This window comes from Chiloscyllium plagiosum, chromosome 10 (genome assembly GCF_004010195.1).
Source record: "Chiloscyllium plagiosum isolate BGI_BamShark_2017 chromosome 10, ASM401019v2, whole genome shotgun sequence".
Lineage (NCBI taxonomy): Eukaryota > Metazoa > Chordata > Chondrichthyes > Orectolobiformes > Hemiscylliidae > Chiloscyllium > Chiloscyllium plagiosum.
This window is the reverse complement of record NC_057719.1, coordinates 30185825-30207439: the sequence shown is the minus strand read 5'-3', so window position 1 is coordinate 30207439 and position 21615 is coordinate 30185825. Positions and strand designations below refer to the sequence as shown.

Below are 21615 nucleotides of genomic sequence, written 5' to 3'. Positions count from 1 at the left end.
TTCTGAGGCTTTGTAAAGCTTTGGCTTAGAGTGCTGAGAGAATTTTGGGCCTCATACCTCTGGAAGGATGTACTGGACCTAACACTGGTCCAGAGGAGATTCATGAGAATGATCCCAGGAATGAAAGGCTTAACATATGAGGAACGTTTGAGGACTTTGGGTCTATACTCAATGGAGTTAGAAGGATGAGGGGAGTATCTAATTGAAACTTACAAAATACTGAATAGCCTTGAGAGATTAGATGTTGGGAAGATGTTTCCATTGGTTGAAGAAACTAGGATGCGAGGGCACAGCCTTAGACAAAGATAAGGAGAAATGTCTTCAGCCAGAGTGTGGTGAATCTACAAAATTCATTACCACAGAAGGCTGTGCAGGCCAGGACACTGAGTATAATTAAGACAGAGATAGATAAGTTCTTGAATGTCAAGGAGATCAAGGGCTATGGGGAGAAAGAATGAATGGTGTTGAGCAATTTAATCAGCCATGATTGAATAGCAGAGAAGACTTGATGGGATGAATGACCTTATTTCTGCTCCTACATTTTATGGTCTTATGGATAAGGCAGCAGTTCATTGCCACATTCTCCAAATTGAATTAGGAATGGGCAACAAATACAGTTCTTGATATCAATGTTAACATTCCATGAATATTTTCTATTAAAATAACATTAGGAGAAAATGAATTTATTGATCTTAATGCACCTGACATTCTTGTGCTACTCTGTCTCTTCTGGTCTTTACTGCCTGCAGACAGCAGTGACCATGTGCCATTTATCCCACTGACTATTCCATTGCTTCAAGTGGCTCAAATATCATCAAGACAAAGCAGCCAGTTTGATCGACACTCCATCCTCCAATCTAAACATTCACATTCACCACCAATGAATCACAGTGGCAGCAGAATGCACTATTTCCATTATGCATCACAGCAACTGACAATGATTTCTCCTATAGCATTTTCTAAACCAGTGACCACTATCACCAAGAAAGACAAGGGATACAGAAGCATGGGAATGCTACCAACTGCAGCAGATTCATGAGAACACCACCATTTGCAAAGTTTCCTCCAAGTCACACATCATCCTGACTTAGACGTATGTCACTTTTCATTCAGTGTTATTACGGTGGAACTCCCTCTCCAACAACATGCATCAAATGAACTGCAACGGTCCAAGAGGCAGATCCCCAACATCTTTGCCAGAGCAATTGGGGCAACAAATGCTGGTCTTCCTTGTGGTGTCTACTTCCTGTGAAAAAAAGTTTTTAAAAACCCAATTGTCCAGGTTTAGTTACATTCTGCTTCAGTGCTTCACATACTGCTTTAGTGCTTAAGAAACTGTGAATGGCACTGAACACTATGCTATAAGAAATGAACATCTTCACTTTTGACCTGGTGCAGAGTAGGTCATTGATGCTTCCCAAACCTTTTCAGATTGCGGCACACTTTCAAGATTTCAATGCTTGATTGGAGATCAAGGGATATTCATTTTTCACCCGTGGACAAAATTGAACTTCAGGGTGCAATCACTCCTTAGAACCGGGAATCCAACCTCTTCCTTTCAAGTAAAGCTCATAGCTGATTCTTCTAAAGATGCTTCAAATCGCTTTCAAATCAAAACAAACTGCTCTGATGCAGATGACATGAAATAATTGTTGGAGTTATCTTGAAGGAAGCTCAAATGTTGCTCCACAAGTAAGAGTAACCTTTCACCTAGGTTCAAGCTAGAAGCTTGCTTCAATATTTGAATTTCTGGTTATGGGAACCAAAATTGCAAATCCACATGAAAACACCAAAAATTATCACATTTGATTGGTTGATGATAATATTGTATTGACATAGTAAGCAGTTTCATGATTGTTACCATTTCCACACTTACAGCTCGGCACTAGATCATCCAGAAACCAGTGCTGTTATGTAAATGAGTACATCTGGCAGGCATAATTGTACCTACTGATGAGGATAGCCAGAAAGTACTGTAATACAGTATAAAGAGAAAATAAATCAAAATCCAATCTTTCAAAATAGGTAATTTACATTTCCAAATAAAAATAATTGAACAATTGCAAAAAATTCTACGACAAACCCAATATATTTCTGCAGCACACTGTAGTGCCATGGTACACCATTTGGGAAGCAGAACCCTATGTAACACCTGCAGCTATCTTGTAAGGCTGAGACAATTGGCCTTCAACACCAATCACTATCTTTATTTATGCTTGGCATGATTCCAATGAGTGGAGAGTTTCCCCTGATTTCCATTGGCTTCAATTTGTGAGGATTTCATGCTGCCATGCTCCATCAACTGTGCTCTTTGAAATAACTCCACAGAGGTAGGTATCCTGTCACCAAATCATCCTTTACTTACACTGGCACAACTATGTTAGAGTCAGTACTCAGTGTCAGAACCCCTGACATTCCTTTTGTTACCTGTCAGCCAGGGCATCCTGATTGAATGGGATTAACAGCCCCAATGAGTGAACTCATATCCTATGAGCCCAGCTGGCTGACAGTGTTACAATCACTATAGTCTTGATGTCAAGAACAGACATACTCACTTCAGCTTACATTTACTGAGGTCTGAGGCCAGGTACAGGTACACAATCCTTTATCTGAAATGCTCAGGACCAACTGGTTTTCAGAATTTGGAATATTTTGAATTTCGGAATAAGTCACTGGGTACTACAGGCCCTGAGACAAAATTGAGGCCAGCCAGTGTTGGGCCACGCCCACCCACGTCACATCTGAGATACACGCATCAAGTGGGTGTGGAGTTGGGTTAACTGTTTGCACACCAAACAACCTTGTTAATGAGATTAAAAAATTCACGAAGAAACCTTCAGATTTTGGAGCTTTTCGGATTTCGGGATTTCAGATAAAGGGTTGTCTACCTGTACCACTGAGAAGGATCCTGATAAGTGCCACTTGATAGCGCTATCAACAAATCCTTCATCACTTTGTCAATCTTTGAGTGTAGACTAATGGGGCATTAATTGGCTGCATTATTTTTCTCTTACTTTGAGTACTGGGCCTAATATTGCTGCTGTACTGAGACAGCTTGGCTAGGGTTGTTGCTGGTAATGGAAATCAATTACTACAGACAGGATATCAGGGACCATAGTCTTTGACTATTCTGTACTTTCAGCTATTTATTGAGTGAATCACAAAGATGATTGTGAAGTAGCTGAAAATTCCTTAGGCTTGCACAAGGAATTTCTGCAAAGTGCTGAGGCTGAGATGATTGGCTAAATGGTTTTAGAGACCAGTGTGTGCTTGTGGCCACGAGCTTTTGCCGGATGCAATGAGCTCAGCTACATTTCTTTATATATACGGGGCAAATCGATTTGCTAAAGTCTGGCTTCTGTGATGGTGGGGACTTCAGAAGAGGCAGAGATGGATCCTGAATGCAACACACCTTTTGAGATGTAAATTCCCCAAATTATACTTGCTTTTCAACCTTTTCATCTATTTTTCATTTGACTTTTTTGCAGGATATAATTTTCCAGTATGTGAAATCGCATAGCAATGTTAATAACAATTTTAAACCCAGTACAGACAAATCAATGGGGTCCAAATTTAACATGGTCAAATTTGTTGATGTCTTAAAACTTTTCTTTAAAGCTATGTTTAAGTAAATTTATTTCTGTTTAGAAGATAGTGGCTACATAAGGGAGTGTTTCCGTTTTAAAACCTGGCTCCATAAATTTCAGCTGATTCAGGACGTTGGACCAGTCTGGGACTTATGTGGAATTTCCAGAGTCAAAATACATCTGTCAGATATTTAACAGGAGTAGCTGGAGATGACTGTTGAGAGCTGGAAAAAGTTATTTGCTTCAAAGTCATAAGCACGTCTCCTGTAGCATGTACAGATCTCAGGTTGGTTTGAGGTCACAGCCCTCAATTTTCTACAGTCACCCCAGAATGTTCTTCACCATCACAATGCTTTTATAGGAGACCAGCTGTTTCCAATGCTGGTAAATATTTTTTAATTTTAAAAAGTTTTTAAAAAACTTAAATAATCTGTTTAGCATTTTTTTCTCTTCAAGGAATTAAATTCTTTGATTTTTTTTTCCCCATTGAGATACAACACAAGAAAGTGCTGTGTTAAAGTTTGAGACCAGCCAGAATGCTTATTTTGTCCTCTCCCATTCTATCTACAGTCCTCTAATCTTTTTGAGTAAAAATAAATAATGTTTCACCTATTTCTTAATATTATGTCTCATGATACCATAACCATTTTAGTAGTTTAGCACTTTATCATTGTTCACTTTACCCAAGGCAGGATGACAAAGTTATGTTAAATCCTTTTCAGTAATAACCTTCATTCAATATTTTATAAACCTCGTATATATTGAAGTACAGAAAAAATAGCGTCAGTTTTAATTCATATCAAATTTGATTATAATTCAGTTCAAATATTCATAAAAGTGGATACATTAATATATTTCTAATAACTAATTTGATTTTGTTTTTAAGACCAGACCTTACAATTTAATTAAACCTTGAACAACTTCAAATGTAAAACATGCACGGCTGAACTTTAAATGATCATAGATTTTAGTGAAGAACATACCACACCTGCTCAGCAAACCTTTCTTCAGCAACCAAAATTAATTAAATAAACAATACTATTGTTGTAAAATGTTCATGTGTTCATTTCAGGGAGGGGGCTGCGGGAGAGTTGCAGTAAAGAATGAAAAGACTCTGATTTCTAAGTTCTTCATACATACCTTGATGTGTTTTACACCACAGCTAATAATTTTGTTTGGTTGGTGTAAGTCCCAAGAAACATCAAATATCTATAAGGAAAACAAAATATAAAGTTAAAAATAAGATTAACTGTATTAAAATAAAACTCAATGCCCAGTTTATAGCATTAACTTTCATTTGCTGATTTTATGCTAAATTTTGCAGTTTTTTTTAAAAACTATTTTATCAATCTCAACAACCTTCCCACTACAGTACTTCAATGCCTATAAAATCAAGTAGGAAGTGAGATCTGCAGATGCTGGAGATCAGAGCTGAAAATGTGTTGCTGGAAAAGCGCAGCAGGTCAGGCAGCATCCAAGGAACAGGAGAATCGACGTTTTGGGCATAAGCCGTTCTTCTGAAGAAGGGCTTATGCCCTAAACGTCGATTCTCCTGTTCCTTGGATGCTGCCTGACCTGCTGCGCTTTTCCAGCAACACATTTTCAGCTATAAAATCAAGTAGTTTGGTTTAGATTTCTGGGTCTAAAAGATTAATGTAGGTTATGATTTACAAACATCCCAGCATTGAATTAAATAACATCCCACTTGGTTCACTTCCCTTTTCCCTCAAAATTTTGACTTACATTCCCTACCACACAACTTATTTCTTGTCTTCAAGGACTTCTTTATCTATATGAAATTTTTGCATTGAACTTTCACTCTTAATATTAATAGCGCCCTTTCATGAAGACCTTCACTCAAGATTTCTTTTGTAAATCCAGTACAGCCTGCAATAGTCCACTTGGACGATCACACATTCTCAACAAAGATTAGTGCAATTTTTTGGGCAGTTTTCTTTCTTATAAAGCAGCATATATGATTGAAGAACTGCAAATAACCACTCCTGCGATGATCCTCTCACTGCTGATGTCAACTGTTCACTTTGTACACTTACCATCGTGGTGCTCTAATAATTTCTGACTGGGATTAATCATCTGCCAAAATGCTTATTTGTAGTTCCCTGTATTTCCTTCCAAGCACTGTTCTGATGCTCATTCAGCATCCTGTAATCTTCCCATCAGATCCGCTTTCCTTTGCAGATGTGAAGTTCATTTCTTTTTTTTAAATTTCATTGCACAGATTGTTCAGTTGTTAATATAGCCATACTATTTAATTTATCCTTCTTAACTGAAGTAATCAGTTCTCCCTTATATTAAACTGCAATTACATTGAAAAGTTCCCAATCTATTTTAGCCACCTTCTACTTTTGCTAGAAATTTCATGATAATTTTGTAGTTTTATCTTCCTCTTTCCTCTAGGATCTATTTGTTTTATTCCCCAATTTCAGAATACACACTGACCTTTTCTATCAATTTCATCCAATACTTTAACATGTTCTCATCTCCAATGGTTTTTTTTATTCTTAATACATTACACTTCTACTACAACATCATGGATTCATGGGTTGTACAGTAAAAATTCTGTTTACAGCAATGCCAAGTGAATATTCAAAGAAAGCTGTATAGAACTAGTTATTTGGTCAAGAAGATAGCACAAATACAAAAACAAACAAAAAAAACTTTCCCAATTACATTATCTCATGCACAAGAGTATTTGCAAGATGGGCACCAACATTGAAATAAATATTATTCTTCAAGGATTACATAAAGATTTTGTGTAAAAATTAAAGATAAATATCATTATGTACAAACACTAAATAGGGGCTCTTCTGTGCAAAGACAATAAAAACAGTCATTTCAATTGTTCTTAAAATGTTACTAGGGTGGTTTTCCCCAATGAATTTGTGAAGTTTGGAACTAAGCTCATTAAAAACCAGGCTAGTAACTATTTATTCTTGGGAAAGCTGTCACAAATGTATCCCAGACGCATGCGATAACAAAACCAAAATGCTGTGACGACCTTGAAGGTTACAATTCTATGATTTGTCTTATATCTGGAAGCCTCAATTTTCTACATGCCTACGCTAGTAGAGTCCCAATTATTTCCTGGTATATACATTGTTTGAAGAGGATACACAACAATTAGATGTAACTATAGAGGTCTGGTGCTGAAAATCTCAAGAGCTTGATGATGTAATACCTTGAGCTGATGAAATAAGAAAAGAACATAGTACATTGCTCAATCCTTAATTCTGAAAATTCTTATTTTGGTGCAAGAATGGATGTTGTAACAACTTTGTCATGACAGATTATTTTACCCAACATCAATTGTGGCTAAACTCATCATATTCATAGTTTATGATAAAATCATGGTGTCTTGAAAAAGATAGGAGTTAATCAAGGACCACAAGCATGAATTTGTTAATGGCAAATTGAGATGTTATTTTAAGAAGTAACTGAATAGATCAAAAAACACAACTGATTAATGCACATTTATTGTTCAGATTTTGAAGTATCAGTCAGAATCATAATGGCACAGAAGAGGGCCATTCAGTCCATCAGGTCTTTGACAGATCTCTGTACAGCAAGCTATTCAGTCCCACTCTCCCCACGTCATCCTGTCACCCTGCAAATTAATTTCTCCAAGTGCCTAATCAATTCATTTCAAAATCATTGTCCTGGCTTCCACCATCCACATAGACAGCAAGCTTCAGGTCAAAACCATTAGCTGTGTAAAAACGTTCTCACTAATAATTCCCCCCACCCACTTTTGCCCAAAGTCCTATATCTGGTTCCAGGGTCTATGGTTAATCAGAACATGTTTTCTTTGCGCATTTCGACTAAACCCGTTACATCTCATGAGGCAGAGAATGGTCAGAAAACAAAGACAGGGCAAATGAATATTGCTTGCATTAGAGAAGGTTGAAAACAGAGTGTGCTAGGAGTGTACAACGTGTTGCCAGGAGTGGTGATGGGAGCAGATATGATAAATTTAAGGGACTTTTAGATAAGCATATGAATATTGAAGGAATGAAGGAATATGGACCAAGGGGAGGCAGAAGGATTAGTTTGAGAGAGACAGCGAGAGCGTAAGACCATAACTTTGCAATTACTTTCGATAAGTAAGTTAGCTAGGTTGACTACCAGGTTTTAAAGCAAACAAACATTTTTTCACAATATTACACAATGAAACACAAAGAACAGAATAAAGAATCCCTACAGAACTCAGTCTATCCAAATGCTGTTCCGAATATACACCACAGTCCCAATAAGCAAACCCCTTAAACACAGTAAAAATGAAACAAAGGCCTACAGGTTGAAGTTAGAAGGGCAGAAGGAGAGAGTGTCTAGCAGCCTGTTTCCACACAGCCCACTGCTGCACTGCCTCATGCTTAGCTTCAGTTTTCAGAGCTGACCGCTCCCCTTTCATTATAAACGTCACTTCTAAAACAACTCTTTGGCCTGAAGTCTCATCTGTTTACATACAAACAAAAGGCCTCTCAAAATCCTTTTTCATCACTGTACCAAATTAGCCACCCCTGAGCCAGGAGCTGGTTTACAATCCCTCTGAAAAAAACCAAGGACATAGTATCCTTAAGAACATTAGCAGATCTGTGACAACATGGAGAAAGAAATGAATGCTAGAGAAAATGAATGTTGATGTTTTAAAAATAGTGCACCTTATAGAAGAGAAAGTTCTGAGGTCTTAGAAAATATAAAGGTGGTTAAATCTCTGTGATCTGATCTAATGTATCCCAGAATGCTATGGAAAGTAAGGGAGGAAATTGCAGGGCTCCTTGCAGAAATATTTATATCATCTATAACTACAGGTTAGGTGCCTGATGACTGGAGGTTGGTAAATGTTGTGCCTTTGTTTAAGAGTTGTAAGGAGAAATTGGGGATCAATAGACCTGAGAGTCTGACTTCGGTTGTGGGTAAGTTATAAAGTCATTGAGATGTATAGCACGGAAGCAGACTCTTTGGTCCAACTCGTCCATGTCGACCAGATATCCCAACCCAATCTAGTCCCACTTGCCAGTACCAGGCCCATATCCCTCCTAACCCTTCCTATTCATATACCATCCAGATGTATTTTAAAGTTGCAATTGTACTAGCCCCCACTACTTTCTCTGGTAGTTCATTCAATACACGCACCAACCTGTGTGTGAAAAAGTTGCCAGAGGTCTCTTTTATAGCTTTCCCCTCTCACCCTAAACTGCCCCGACCCCAGGAAAAAGACTTTGTTTATTTATCCTATCCATGCCCCTCCTCATGATTTTATAAACCTCTATAAGGTCACCCCTCAGCCTCCGACACTCCAGGGAGAACAGCTCTAGCCTATTCAACCTCTCCCTAAAGCCCAAATCCTTCAATCCTGGCAACATCCTTGTAAATCTTTTCTGAACCCTTTCAAGTTTCACAACATCTTTCTGATAGGAAGGAGACCTGAATTGCATGCAATATTCCAATAGTGGCCTCACCGAAGTGATTCTTAAAGATAGGATTTATAAACATTTAGATCGGCAAAAATTGATTAGGGATAGTAAGCATGGTTTTGTGTGAAGCAAATCATGTCTCAAACTTGATTGTGTCTTTTGAGGAAGTTACAAAAAGATTGATGAGGGCAGAGCAGTAGATATTATTTACTTAAACTTTAGTAAAGCCTTTGACAAGATTTGCATGGTAGAGTAATTAGTAAATGAGAGAAAGTGAGGACTGCAAATGCTGGAGATCAGAGTCAAAAGGTGGGGGTGACACTGGAAAAGCACAGCAGGTCAGGCAGCATCCAAGGAAGGGTTTTTGCCCAAAACATAGATTCTCCCGCTCCTCTGATGCTGCCTATCCTGCTGTGCTTTTCCAGTGCCACACTTTGAAACTAATTAGTAAAGTTTGGTCACATGGGATTCAGGGTGAACTTGCCAATTGGATAGATAATTGGTTTAACTGCAGGAGACAGGGTGGTGGTAGAAGGCTGCTTTGCAGACTAGAGGCCTGTCACCAGCGGTGTTCTGCAGGGATTGGTTCTGGAGCCTCTATTGATTTTCATTTGTATAAATGATTGGGATGAGAATATCGAAGGTATCGTTTGTAAATCTATGAATGACACCAAAATTGGTGGCATAGCTGATGGTGAAGGTGGTCTACTAAGATTACATTGATCAAATGAGTCAATGGCTGAAAATGGCAGATGGAGTTCAATTTGGATAAAAGCGATGTATTGCATTTCAGCATAACAACCACGGGCAGGACTTATACAATTAATAGGAGGGCCTTGATTAGTGCTGTAGAACAGAGGGACCTAGGAGTTCAGGTATATAATTCTTTGACATTTACATCATATAGAGACAGGGTGGTTACAAAAGGAGTTTAGCACGCTTGCCTTCATTGCTCAGTCCTTTGAGTATAGAAGATGAGAAGTGTTGAGGTTGTGCAGGACATTGGTGAAGCCTCTTCTGAAGTACTGTGTCCAGTTACGATCATCCTGTTATAGGAAGAATATTATTGAGTTGGAGAGGGTTCAAAAGAGATTTACCAGGATGTTGCAGAGAATGGAGGACTTGGAGTTATAACAGTCAGTAAGGACCACCACTGACACCTTGTCATAGAGGAAATGGAGAATGTGGATTGATTTTTCTGGACAGCTGGCCTTTGATATGGTCTTCCATTGCACTTCTTGATTGACTGAGTCGAAAACCTTGGTCAGATCAATGGCCTCATTCCTGAGGAAGGGCTTACGCCTGAAACATCGATTCTCCTGCTCCTTGGATGCTGCCTGATCTGCTGTGCTTTACCAGCACCACATTCTCAACACTGATCTCCAGTACCTGCAGTCTTCACTTTCTCCTCAGATCAATGAAGGCCATGTAGAATGTGTTGTGCTGTTCCTGGCATTGATGTTGGAGTTGTCAAGCAGAGAAAATCATGCCAACAGTTCCACAGATTGTTGGAAGTCATACTGGCTGTCCAGAAGGATTTCTTCAGCAACTGGGAGAAGAAGGTGTCCAGTGAGGTTTTGGGCAATGATCTTCCCGACGATTGACAGGAGGAAGTTTCCTGTCATTTTCGCAGAAAACCTTTGTATAATTTCTTGAAGATGGTGAAGATGGCAGCAACCCTGAGATAGAAGAAATCCCTGCCATTCTCCCAGATTTGCGGTTGATGGAGATGATGGGTGAGCTCTGCTCCTCCAAGTTTGAAAGTCTCTGCTAGAATCCAATCCAATTCTGAAGCTCCTCCATTCATCATGTGTTTAACGACAGCTTTGATTTCTTCCATAATAGATGGAAGTCCAAGTTTATATTTGATGGGGAGTTGAAGGATTTCCTGAAAATAAGCGGTCAAGGTCACAGATTTGGAAGGTGCTATCAAAGGAGTCTTGACAGGTTGCTTCTGTGCTTCCTGCAAATGGGGCAGGTGAAAGTCCAAGAAGATCATAGTCTGCTCTCTCATTAGGTATCTGCTGGAGAGTTTAACACAAGGATCACCATGCCTCAGGAGAGGGGCAGAGTTAAGAAGAAAGGGCAACCTCAGCTGATGAGAGATGGTGTCAGTGTTGGAGAGGAAGGATGTCAATAGGGTGCCAATCAAGTGTGCTGTTTTGACACGTGATTCTGACAATTTCTTTGGAAGCAATTCAGGTGAAGAAGGAGAGGTTAAAGAAAGGTTTTAAAATGATAAGACATTACCTGGTTATTACATTTCTAAGCAAATGGTATGCTGCATTTCCCACATTTCAAAAAAAGAACACATTTTTTTCATGGCTGTAAAGCACTTTAGATGTCCTGATGTTGACCAAGGCAAAAAATTAATAAATGCAAAACTTTCCTTTTATTTTGATCGATTGAAGATGGTAAGATTATTTCTAATTGCTGAATCAATTTACATAATATCATTAAGATGAGGAGGAGTGTGGTTTGGAGAAATGTACTTATGCAAAAAGTTGTTGAAAAATAGAATGTTTTACTAGAGAATAGGTGAGGCAGAGAGCATTATATATTCAATGGAAAAATGGAATAAATATTTGAAACAGAAAAAAATAGAAGATCTGAGGACAAGAGGAACAGAACAATGGGATTAGTTTTACATGTCTCTGGCAAACAAACAAACAAAATCAGCCTATGTATTATGTCCTTCTGAATAATAATGTTGAATGGCTCAATTACTGAAAATAAAAACATTTACTTTATATTTTCATTGCTTGTTGTTCTACAAATTGAGAAGCTTCTTGCAACTGCTTTGAAAATGTGTGGAATTAGATTCCCATGCAATTATTTAGATGGTTTGGTGAAGTAATGTGTCCCTTTCTCAAGTTTTAACAACTCCATTTCAGGAACCTAAGATAGGTAATTTTTAAATTATCCTATTAAAAACATCAAGAATGGCCTCAAAAAAAAACAACTCCGGCTAATGAGGTGAAACTTAAATTATTTGCCTTATCCAGTTATCTGTGGTGGTAGTTTGTAGGCCACTATTAGTAACCCCTGAATTAGTTCATTGTCTAATGTTAGCTAAGAATTCATATACTACTGTATCCTCAAGGAACTGGAACTAACTTTATCTATCCAAGAAATAGGGGTGTAGTACAAAGCATGCTTATAAATCCAGCTGACATAGTACTATAGCACACCTTCAGGAATCCAACATGATTCATCATGGGAAAGATCTTCATGCTATTGTTGCAAGCAGACTTCATATCTTTCTCCTGTAAGCAATTGTGAATACAGGAGTGAAATAAACCTGTGATGACCAATACCATTATCAATCTCTAAAGCCTTGGGATCATAGCACTGACAAGTCAGTAATTTCTATGTTAACATAATTTTAGTCAAAACATGAAATCTTAGACACCAGCTATTAAAGCATGTTCAACCAAGAGAGAGAACCTTCACTAGAATAGCAAAATATCTTTTACAGTGTCAGCCTCGACTCCATGCGCTCACCTCAATCAGAATGTCATGGATCAAAGCAATTGGTCTGGGTTACCACTTCAATGCAGTCCTGAGGTATTTATACACTAAACATACAGTCTTCAAGATGAGATGTTAAGTTAATAACTTGTCAGCTATCAAACAAATATATAGACCCCATGGCACTACTCTAAGAGTCAAATTGACTTATCCTATTGCTATCATTCAAACAACAACATCTCTAAAAACTAAATATCTGGACATCCATCCCTTTGTTGTTTTTGAAGCATCTCTGCACTCATCTCTGTGGCATTTAAATACATTATATCAGTCACTACACTTGAAAAGTATTTATTTTGTTATGAAATACACCTGTTGCCCTGAAAGACACTATCTACCTGTAAATAACTTCTTTCTTTTTGATGTTTCTATGAGAGACAATTCAATTCATTGATGGTACAAAATGTATAGTTTTTGCTATCTGAAGTTATGTTTTAATGTAAAATAAAATAGAACATATATCTGCTCAGGATCAATTTGGAGAGCTTTATTATGAATTCCAGCCTTTTAAAAATGCAAGTACAAATCACTTCATGAAGGACAAAACCTATAAAACTATAAAACCTCACCTGCCATTTGTTTGTAGCACAAAGGCAGCCAATCACCCTTTAGTATATAGCCTTCTCCTTTTGATCAAATACATATAGTGGTTCAAAATACCATCTTACAAATCATTGAAATGATATCACACAGAAAGAGGTGTTCCGGTACATTGGATCTATCCACTGAGTAGGCACAATTCGCCCCAGTTCCTTGCTCTTTTCCAGAACTTAGTATATAGAGTCATAGAGACGTTTAGCACAGAAACAGACACTTCAGTCCAACCTGTCCATGTCAACCAGATATCCTAAACTAATCTAGTCCCATTTACCAGCATTTGGCCCATATCCTTCTAAACCTTTCTTATTCACGTTCCCAACCAGATGCCTTTTAAATGTTGTTATTATACCAGCCTCCACCACATCCTCTGGCAGTGTATTCCACACACACACACCTGACAATTTTGCCCCTTAGGTCTCTCTTAAATCTTGCCCCTCTCACCTAAACTTGTGCACTCTAGTTCTGGACTCCTCCACCCCAAGGAAAAGACTTGGTTATTCACCCTATCTATGCCCCTTGTGATCTTATAAACCTTTATAAGGTCAGCTCTCAGCCTCTGACATTCCAGGGAAAATAACTGCAGCCTATTCAGCCTTTTCCTTTAACTCAAACCTTCTAACCCTGCCAACACCCTTCTAAATCTTTTCTGAACCCTTTCACGTTTCACAACATCCTGCCTATAACAGGGACACCAGAATTGCACACACTATTCCAAAAGTAGCCTAACGAGTGTCCAGTACAGCCGCAACATGACTTCCCAATTCTTATACTTAATGCACTGACCAATAAAGGAAAGCATACCAACCATCACCTCCACTGTCCTAACCACCTGTGACTCCACTTTCAAGGAACTATGACTTTGCACTTCAAGGTCTCTTTGTTCAGCGACACTCCCCAGGATCTTACCATTAAAGTATATAAGTTCTGCCCTGATTTGCCTTTCCAAAATTCAGCACCTCACATTTATCTAAAGCAAACTCTATCTGCTACTCTTCAGCCCATTGGCCCATCTGATCAAGATTCCATTGTAATCTAAGGTAACCTTCTTTGCTGTCCACTATATCTCCAATTTTGGTGTCATCTGCAAGCTTACTAACTATACCACCTATGTTCACATCCAAATCATTTATATAAATGACAAACAGCAGCTGATCCAGCACCAATCCTTGTGGCACACCACTGGTCACAGGCCTCCTGTCTGAAAGACATCCTCCAGCACCACTTTCTATCTTCTACCTTCGAGCCAGTTCTGTATCCAAATGGCTAATTCTCTCTGTATTCCATGTGATCTAACCTTGTTAACCAGTCTATTGTGAGGAACCTTGTTGAATGCCTTATTGAAGTCCTTACAGATCACATCCACCAGTCTGCCTTCATCAATCCTCTTCATTACTTCGTCAAAATAATCAAGTTAGTGACACATGATTTCCCATGCACAAAGTTATGTTGACTACCCCTAATCAGCCCTTGCTTCTTCAGATACATGTAAATCCTGTCCCTCATGACTCCTCCAGCAACTTGCCCACCACTGATGTCAGGTTTCCTTGTCTAATAGTGGCACTACATTAGCTAACCTCTAGTCTTCCGGCACCTCACCTGTGAATATCGATGAAACAAATATCTCAACAAAGGGTCAAGCAATCACTTCCCTAGCTTCCCACAGAGTTATAGGGTGCACCTGATCAGGTCCCAGGAACTTATTCACCTCCATGTATTTTAAGATATCCAGCACCACCTCCTCTCTGATATGGACATTTTTCAAAATGTCACTATTTAATTCCCCACATTCTCTATCTTCCATATCCTGCTCCACTGTAAACCCTGATGTAAAATATTTGTTTAGTATCTTCCCCATCTCCTCATATAGATGGCCTTGTTGATCTTCAAGGGGCCGTATTCTCTCCCTAGTTACCCTTTCATCCTTAATGTATTTGTAGAATCCTTCGGCGGGTCGGTGTGGACTTGTTGGGCCGAAGGGCCTGTTTCCACACTGTAAGTAATCTAATCTAATCTAATCTCATCTAATCCCTTTGATTTCTCCTTAACCCTATTTGCCAAAGCTATCTGATGTCCCCTTTTAGCCCTCCTGATTTCCTTCTTAAGTATAGTCCGACTGCCTTTATATTCTTCTAGGGAATCACTCGATCTCTGCTGTCTATATGTGACATAAGCTTCCTTCTTATTCTTGACCAAAGTGTCAATTTCTCCAGTCATCCAGCAATCTCTACACCTATCAGCTTGCCCTTCACCTTAAGAGGATCATACTGCCTCTGAATTCTCGTTATCTCATTTTTGAAGGCTTCCTATTTTCTAGCTGTCCCTTTACCAAAGAATTTCTGTAAGTTCTTGCCTAATACCAACAAAATTGACCTTCCTCCAATTTATAACTTCAACTTTTAGATCAAGTCTATCCTTTTCCATTCACAACTTTAAATCTAATAGACTTATGATCACTGGCCCCAAAATGTTCCTACACTGACACCTCAGTCACCAGCCCTGCCTTATTTCCCAAGAGTAGGTCAAGTTTTGCACCTTCTCTAGTAGGCACATCCACATACTGAATCACAAAATTTTCTTGTACATAATTAATAAATTCCTCTCCAGCTAAGCCCTTAACACAATTGCAGTTCTAGTCTATATTTTTGTTTTTCCTTCAAACATTTACCAATTCCTTTTTGGAAATTATTACTGAATTTGCTTCCACCACCCTTTCCGCCTATGGATTTTAGATCAAAAGAATTTAAAATACCTCTTACTGTTATGCCAATATCCTAAAATTATGTTCTGTGGTTTCAAACCTTCTGTCACTGGGAACACTTCCTCCTCATTATTTCTAAAATCCTTCGTAATTTATGCTTCATTCTCATCTCTAAGGACAACCACATCTTCTGTCTCACCTGATAATTTAAGTCTCTCTTACCAGATACGATTCCAGCAAACCTTTCTGTTCCACCTGAAAAGGCCTTGTCACACTTCCTGGTGTGATGCCGAGAATTAGATACAGTGCAGATGAAGCTAACCACTCTTTGATTTAGAACTAGCATAACTTCCTTGTGTATTTTGCACTTTATGTTTCTTTTAAAATAAACAGTGTCTTCTCAACATTTTCTGCCAAAGAACTGTATGCTTATAAAAGTAACACTCTGTTCCTGGGCATTAGCTAAAATTGTATGATTTAGTTTAGTGTCCTCTCCACGCACTTCCGACTAAAATCTATCATTTCATAATTACCCAATTCAAATTGTTGAATAATTTACATTTTTAAGCACAAACCTTTAGAATTGTCAGGCATAGACTGTTAATTCTAATCACCCATTAACTATTGCTCCAGAAATCTGAAGGACCTTAAAACTAATGCTACTTTGCAACTCTTAAAAGATGTATAAATATAGATTAGAATCACTCTCATTCTTTCTCCTTTTGAAGGAAGAATTTATTTTTGTTTTGTTATATTCAAGCCCCTACCATTTATGCAGTCATTTACCCAATTAATAATAAATTTAGAACAAAGAACAAAGAAAATTTACAGCCCAGGAACAGGCCCTTTGGCCCTCCAAGTCCGAGCCGATCCAAATCAACTGTCTAAACCTGTCACCCAATTCCTGAGCATTTGTATCCTTCTGCTCCCCACCTACTCGTGTCTGTCCAGATGCATCTTAAATGAATCTACCATGCCTGCCTCTACCACCTCTGCTGGCAATGCGTTCCAGACAACCGCCACCCTCTGTGTAAAGTACTTACCATGTATATCCCCCTTAAACTTTACACCTCTCACCTTGAAAGTATGACCTCTCATTATTGAATCCTTCACCCTGGGAAAAAGCTAGTCTCTATCCACCCTGTCTATACCCTTCATGATTTTTTAAACCTCAATTAGGTCCCCCCTCAATCTCCTTTTTTCTAATGAAAACAAACCTAACCTACTCAACCTCTCTTCATTGCTAGCACCTTCCATACCAGGCAAAATCCTCGGAAACCTTCTCTGCACCCTCTCCAAAGTGTCCACATCCTTTTGGTAATGTGGCAACCAGAATAGTACACAGTATTCCAAATATGGCTGAACCAATGTCTTTTAACATGACCTTCCTGCTCTTATACTCAATACCCCATCTGATGAAGGCAAGCATACCATATGCCTTCTTGACCACTCTATCCACCTCTGCAGCAACCTTCAGGGTACAATGGACCTGCTCTCTCTGCTCATCACCTTTTCTCAAGGCTCTTCCGTTCATTGTACAACTCACACTAGAATTAGACTTGCCTGGATTGAACTCTATCTGCCACTTTTCTGCCCAACCCTCCAGTATATCTCGATTGTCCTGCATTCTTTGACAGTCCCTTATGCTTTCTGCTACTCCACCAATCTTCGTGTCATCTGCAAACTTGCTGATCATACCAACAGTGCCCTCTTCCAGATCATTTATGTATATCACAAACAACAGTGGCCCCAGCACTGATCCCTGTGGAACACCACTTGTCACCTTTCTCCATTTCGAGAAACTCCCTTCAATTACTACTCTGTCTCCTGTTGCTCAACCAGTTTTTTATCCACCTAGCTAGAACACCCTGCACAACATGTGACTTCACTTTCTCTATTAGTTTACCATGGGGAACCTTATCAAACGCCTGACTGAAGTCCATGTATATGACATCAACAGCCCTTCCTTCATCTATCAACTTGGTCACTTCCTCAAAGAACTCTATTAAATTGGTAAGGCACGATCTCCCCCAAACAAAACTATGTTGCCTATCACTGATAAGCCCATTCTTTTCTAAATATAAATAGATCATATCCCTCAGTACTTTCTCCAGCAACTTTCCCACCACTGACATCAGGCTCACTGGACTGTAGTTACCCGGAATATCCCTACTACCCTTCTTGTACACGGGGACAACATGAGCAACTTTCCAGTCCTCCAGCACCTCACTTGTATTTAAGAATGCCACAAAGATATCTGTCAGGGCCCCAGCTATTTCCTCTCTTGCCTCCTTCAGCAACTGGGATAGATCCCATCCGGTCCTGGGGATTTGTCCACCTTAATTACCTCTAGCCTGCCCAACACATCTTCCCTATTTATGTCAACGTGATCCAGACTAATCAAACTTCTATCTCTAATCTCAACATTCATCATGTTCCTCTCCTCAGTGAACACTGATGCAAACTAATCATTCAGAATCTCACCCATTCTCTCAGGTTCAACACACAGCCTTCCTTCATTATCCTTTAGTGGACCAATCCTTTCTCTAGTTTCCCACTTGCTTCTTATAGAAGAATAAAATGCTTTGGGATTCTCCTTAATTCTGCTCGCTAAAGCTACTTCATGACCCCTTTTAGTTCACTTGATTTCTCATTTAAGACTGGTCTTCTGATATTCCTCTAGGGCTCATTCTATTCTTAGCTATCTGGACCTTTTCCACTTGGCTAGTCGTACGATTTCTCCTGTCATCCACGGTTCACGAATCTTGCCTTTCCTATCCTTTGCCTTCAACAGGACATGCCTATCCTGTACTATCTTCAACCTATCTTTGAAAGCCTCCCATACATCAAATGTGGACTTCCCTTCAAATACCTGTGTCCAATCCACATTTCCAAGCTTCTGCCTAATTTTGATATGTTTGGCCTTGGCCCAGTTTAGTACTCTTCCCTTAGGACCACTCCCATCTTTGTCTATGAGTATTCTAAAACTTACAGAATTCTAGTCACTGTTCCCAAAGAAATCCTCCACCGCAACTTCTACCACTTGGCCTGGCTCATTCCCCAATACCAGGTCCAATATGGCCTCTTCCCTTGTCGGACTATTGACATACTCTCTAGAAAACCCGGAAGCTTCTTAGAAATTCTACCCCATCCAGACCTCTGATGCTAAGTGTACCCCAGTCAATGTTGGCAAAATTAAACTTTCCCATTACCATTACCCTATTGCCTCTACATCTTTCCATAACCTGTTTACCTATTTGTTCTTCTACCTCCCACTCACTGTTGGGAGCACTGTTTAGTGCATGATTTTCTGCCAACATTTCTAATGTATTATTTACATAGTTTAACAAATGTCCATTACACTGCAAACTCTTTGGCATAGCATTTGTTGTGGAAAAGTGTAAAAAGCCAGTTACCCTATCTATGTGCCCTGCTGCAGTAGCAAGAACTCTTCCTTTCTTCCAATCCCAAACACAAATAGTGTTTTTGGAATCCAGACCAATAGATACCAAGCGCTGTGAAGAGGGAAAAAGAAATAGAAATTAGTGAAAACTTCTTTTTCTACTGGTTTACAAAACTTAACAAATCCTCCCTCTCACCCAATCCCTTCTTATTTATATCTTACAGAAGATCTGTAGTTACCATAACCCACTGTAATTAACCAGATTTTCCAACCATTGGGGAATATTTCTCAACTGAAAAAAAAAATCCACATAGTTAGGTTAAGTTAAAAAGGTTTCAATTATATTTGGTATTAACATGAAACTTGCAACTTAATATTTAAAATCTAAATACTTTTTAAGTATTGTAAAATAGCACTGGATAGCTACGCGATTAATTCTTTACATGATTAATTATGGAAGTTCTTTTCCATAAAAAAATCACATATTTTATATTTTATTAGTTCTGATTCAAAGCACAGCTCAAATTATTTAAATTAATTTCCATTTGTACCTACTTGAGATGTGGATCCATAAATACAGTACTGTAAACATTTACAGTGACAAGATTGGACAAATAACTAAACTAAACCAATTGTATTTTGCACAAGGAGGAAATGGACACTTTTTACAATTGCTAAACAGAATAAGTCATCAGGAGTCTGCACACTGTGGTTCTGTCTTGGGAAAAGGGCATGTGGTGGTAAACCTAAGGATTTACCAAAATCTTTACTGGATACTGGGGTTTAAAACTGGATGCTGCTGACGAGCTTTGCAAGGTTGGTGATCATGCGGTTAAACTGCAATCAGAAAAACAGAAGGCACTGGAAAAGCTCAGCAGATATGGTGTTGACTGAGTGGGCAATGTGACAAATGACAATGTTTTAATTTCAACGCATACAGGACAGTACTGGGTGCAGATAGTCAAAGAACCTAATCCATTATGGCCAAATTGCAGACAGAGAATATCACTACATAATCCCAACATCCATGATCTAATCATATCAAATGAGATATTGCTGACAAAATTAATCACTGATGTTAAATGTTAAAATACAAATTAATACAGCAATCAGTTCTAAGTAGTTGTATATCACCACAATCAATTTCAAAGAACAAAGTTCCAGTGTCCTTTAATTGGTGTCTCAACCTAGTTGAGGTGCAACCATATCTAAAATCAGAGATGGCGATGGTAGGCTACAACTTATACGCTTGTGTATGTGGATCCACAGTTGGCTTTGCTGCACAAGGGGCAACAAGTGAACACACATGACTGACTATGATTGAAATACTGGTCCCCATTGTGCTGATTAGACCCAAATCAAAGATTAAGCTGACTATCAGAATTGTCCTGGAAATTGAAATAGGAAAAAGGTTGTTCAGCTTTTTCTACATCTAGTGTAATTGTGGAACAGGTGTACAGGAGAGAAAAAAACTTCCAGTTAGAAGTCATGCGTAGTTAGATTGCAATCATACAAGAATTTTGAACTGTTTTCCTGTTTCAAGAAAGTTAACAGATATTATGAACAAAACTTCAAGTATAGTCTACTAATAATTTAGTTATCAGAAAGTCTAGGATGGCAGAAATGGAAAAAACTTGCATAGCTCCAAAGGGGGCTATAGACGTAACTTAGCAAAGAAAGGTAGGTAGGTAAATGGCAGTGAGTTTTTTTTTCAAAAATGACATGAAGAATGCATAGATGAATGGAATTTGTTGCACACAGATTTGGATCAAACTTTTAAAAAATTACAGAATAAAAATTAAGCAAGGTTATCTAACAAATTAATGAGAGTAAGCAACACAATGAGATATTCAATGATGAACAGTCAATTTATAAAATACAAGTTATTAGAATGTGTTAAATCTTCATACATTTCCTCCACCAGTTAACATCAAAGAACTTCTCAAAGTCTATTTTATTATATGTGACATGCCAAGCTGAACAGTTTAACTAGCATGTAATTTACTTACCTGACCATCATGATCAAAGGCCAAGCAGGCTACTCCATGCGTGTGCACATCTTTCAGGATGGATATCGTCTGCAGGTTGTAGGTATCCCACACACATATATGTGGCTCCTTTCCCACCTGACCTGTTGCAACTAAAGTTCGTTCTGGGTGCAGCGCTAAACTGTGGACATTTACAGAAAGTTTATTTTTGATAACAGTGTAATTCAAAACATCAGATAAGCCCTTTGCTATAAGCAATACAGCTTAAGCATTGCTAGAAAATATTCATTCACATTGGATTCCCAGAAGAGATCATGGCTGATTTGCAGCTATTTTTATCTCTCTGTTCATCTCAATGATGGCAAACACGTCA

At 38.6% G+C, this 21615-nt stretch overlaps 1 protein-coding gene across 9 annotated transcripts in view; it reads right to left on the bottom strand.

Annotated features, from left to right (window-relative positions):
* Positions 1-21615, bottom strand: part of eml5 (EMAP like 5) — a 219918-nt gene that overhangs the window by 169714 nt on the left and 28589 nt on the right. For 6 of the 9 annotated variants that reach the window (XR_006312734.1, XM_043697279.1, XM_043697280.1 and 3 more), the window contains exons 2-5: positions 21264-21423; positions 19268-19366; positions 12214-12288; positions 4728-4796 (exon numbers count right to left, since the gene is read on the bottom strand). Coding sequence is in view for 8 of the 9 variants with exons in the window: in XM_043697279.1 (XP_043553214.1) it covers positions 4728-4796; positions 12214-12288; positions 19268-19366; positions 21264-21423 (403 nt within the window). In the remaining variant the exon portion in view is untranslated. The remainder of the gene's footprint in view (positions 1-4727; positions 4797-12213; positions 12289-19267; positions 19367-21263; positions 21424-21615) is intronic. The other 3 variants (XM_043697282.1, XM_043697283.1, XM_043697284.1) reach the window with 1 other exon arrangement.